The sequence below is a fragment of the Montipora capricornis genome, chromosome 8, assembly GCF_036669925.1.
Source record: "Montipora capricornis isolate CH-2021 chromosome 8, ASM3666992v2, whole genome shotgun sequence".
Lineage (NCBI taxonomy): Eukaryota > Metazoa > Cnidaria > Anthozoa > Scleractinia > Acroporidae > Montipora > Montipora capricornis.
Window position 1 is genome coordinate 33,651,291 of NC_090890.1, and position 2,500 is coordinate 33,653,790.

Below are 2,500 nucleotides of genomic sequence, written 5' to 3' on the forward strand. Positions count from 1 at the left end.
ATTTTAACTTAAGGCCCCCCTCCCCCCCTTCTGATAATTATTTCACAGTCCCTAACGGCCAATGATGTAGAGTAACGTTAAGTGACGATTAGTAATAGCTAGTGCTGTTTGGTGACGGCTAAGAACGTGTTGTAACGGGTACTAACGTTGTATAATGGCGTGTAGTGTCAGTAGTAACGGATAGTAACATGGAGTAACGGCTAGCGCAGTGCAGTCCTGGTGAGTGCAGTGTGGTGATGAGTATTCATACATGTAAAGTATTGTTAGGTAACAAAGTTACTAGTAGTATTTATGAGTAGTGATGGCAAATGATATTTAATGCTGTATTGGGTAAAGAATTTTAGGTGGATTTTTCATTTGGCGATTTAGTGATGTTTTGGGTAAAGAATTTTAGGTGGATTTTCATTGGGTGTACTTGAACACGGAATTATAACCTCTCGCTCCTCACCATTCTCCACTCGACTCGGTTGCGTGACTGACTAAAGCGGGCGGTTCGACTGACTCAGAAGGGACTGCTAGCAGTCTACAACATAGTATACCCTTGCCATCTCGTTTGATAAACCGAATTTTGGTGTTTCGCGCCCCAGCGACGTAGCAGCATAGTTTCCTTAGAAATTAAACACCTCGGTAGTCTGCTACATAAAAACGATCAAGTACTGAGCGTTCTTATTGGCTTCAGATAAGTTCATTGCAGACAAACAGCTTGATTTGCTGTGTTTACGTTACCTTGATCCCTTAAGAAGGAGGGTGCAATTTTTAATTTACTTGTTTACAGTCATTTTTAAAGAGCTGTATGACAACTGTAGACTGTAGACCACAGACCACAGACTGCCTATATACAAATAGCGCTGATAAATAGCATTTAATTAAGTCTAAGCACCCATTTTAAAACGGTTAGCTTTCAATGAACTGTAATTCAGGGTTAGTATGCAGCCTGAAAGTGTCAGACACCGTTTACAGCGAGCTATTTTCAAATTAATTTTTATTAATTTTATTAATTCGTTTGTCTCCGAATCGGCTGCTATTCAATTCAAACTTTGCAGCAATCTGTTGTTGGTGTACATCTCGCTGACTATTTGTGGTTTATCAGGAGGATTGTGTTTTGTACCAATAATGCCAGAATTTATAAGAACAGCCAGGTAAGTGTATAGTTTATTCTGGCACCTTGTAAAACGTATTTTAAATCAGCTAGGCAAGGGCTTTGCTACTTTTTGTCAAAAATCTACTTCTCATAAATCTATACCATGAAACCTATTTCACTTATCATTTATCATATTTCATCTTATCATCCAATCGCCCTGTGGTTACCTATTCTTCACATAAATGCGTATATAGACTAGGTATGTTTCTGTTACAATTAAGTCGTCTGAGGATCGCGTAAGCGTGAAACTCAGACTTACGGACATCCTATGTCTTATCTTTGATTTACTCTCGTATTCAAACGCTCTGCAAACCGCATCGAGCCCTACTAAATCACTTGCACCTTGTATATATATCGTTTAGTATTGTTAGCAGGCCTTGACACCTTGTCTTGGGCATTATGCGCTTACTCAACATTTCATTGGCGCGAGGAAGTTAGTGTTTTACAGAGGCTGCCACAAAGCAAGAGGCTTGCTAGATGTCACCTAAGTTGAGTAGGTAGGTCGAATAGGAAGTTATGGAATGGTATTCTCACTACAAACTTTGTTTATATTATATGTAGGGAGAATGGAATACCTGACAACTCATGCACAAACGCTCTTCTTTCAAGTATTTCTGTAAGCGTGTATTTTATGGGGTATGTGAATCACTTTTCTTTAAGTTAGTGTCATAGTGTGTCGTAGACCAAATTCGCTGGTGTATTTGTTTTTTTTTTCCTATGGTAAATTACGTCACTTATCTTTGCTCTCGAACTGTGGTTGTTTCCAGTAACGTACAATGGGATCCGTTCAGTTATAGATCTATGCTCTGACTCCCACTAGCTATGTTCTTATGCTTACCACTTTTGACGTCGTAGAGAGATGAATAGTAAGTTAGAATTTCGTTAAATCGATCCACATGAAAGGCTACTAAGCCCAAACGAATTTAAAGAGCAACTGATCAGCAGAAAAGTTTTGCACTCATCGATTTGCCTCAAAGTACCTTTATCTCCATTTCACTTCAAGTTGCATGAAGTGAAATCACTTGGCATACTGATATCAGAGACTGAGCGTGTCAACCAAACTCAGACAGCTTGCGTTATACTTCTCTTGCTTAATATTCGTTGCATTCTTTACTTTCTTACTCGTACGTAAATTTTAAGTAATGTTTGAAAAACGAGCAGCAGCGTTTTAATGGGTTTAAAGACACGAGTGTTTTTATACCCGATAAAACACGTGCTGCGAGTTTCTTGAACGGCTTCAAAAAGATTCCACAAAAAGCGTGCCCCTTGGGAGTCCAAACAAAGGTTCGAGTTGTGAGGGGAAGATATCAGCATACAAGAAAACAAGTGGACCTCATAAGCAGTATAGACCACTTTCAT

At 39.1% G+C, this 2,500-nt stretch overlaps 1 protein-coding gene across 3 annotated transcripts in view; it reads left to right on the plus strand.

The window, feature by feature from the left end:
- The window catches only part of LOC138060809 (MFS-type transporter SLC18B1-like), a 46,870-nt gene that overhangs the window by 37,706 nt on the left and 6,664 nt on the right, over window positions 1–2,500 (plus strand). Inside the window, exons 11-12 of one of the 3 annotated variants that reach the window (XM_068906679.1) lie at window positions 1,044–1,139; window positions 1,703–1,777. The exons of 1 other annotated variant lie outside the window; for it this stretch is intronic. In XM_068906679.1, coding sequence (XP_068762780.1) covers window positions 1,044–1,139; window positions 1,703–1,777 — 171 coding nt within the window. The remainder of the gene's footprint in view (window positions 1–1,043; window positions 1,140–1,702; window positions 1,778–2,500) is intronic. One more of the 3 variants, XM_068906680.1, reaches the window with a different exon arrangement.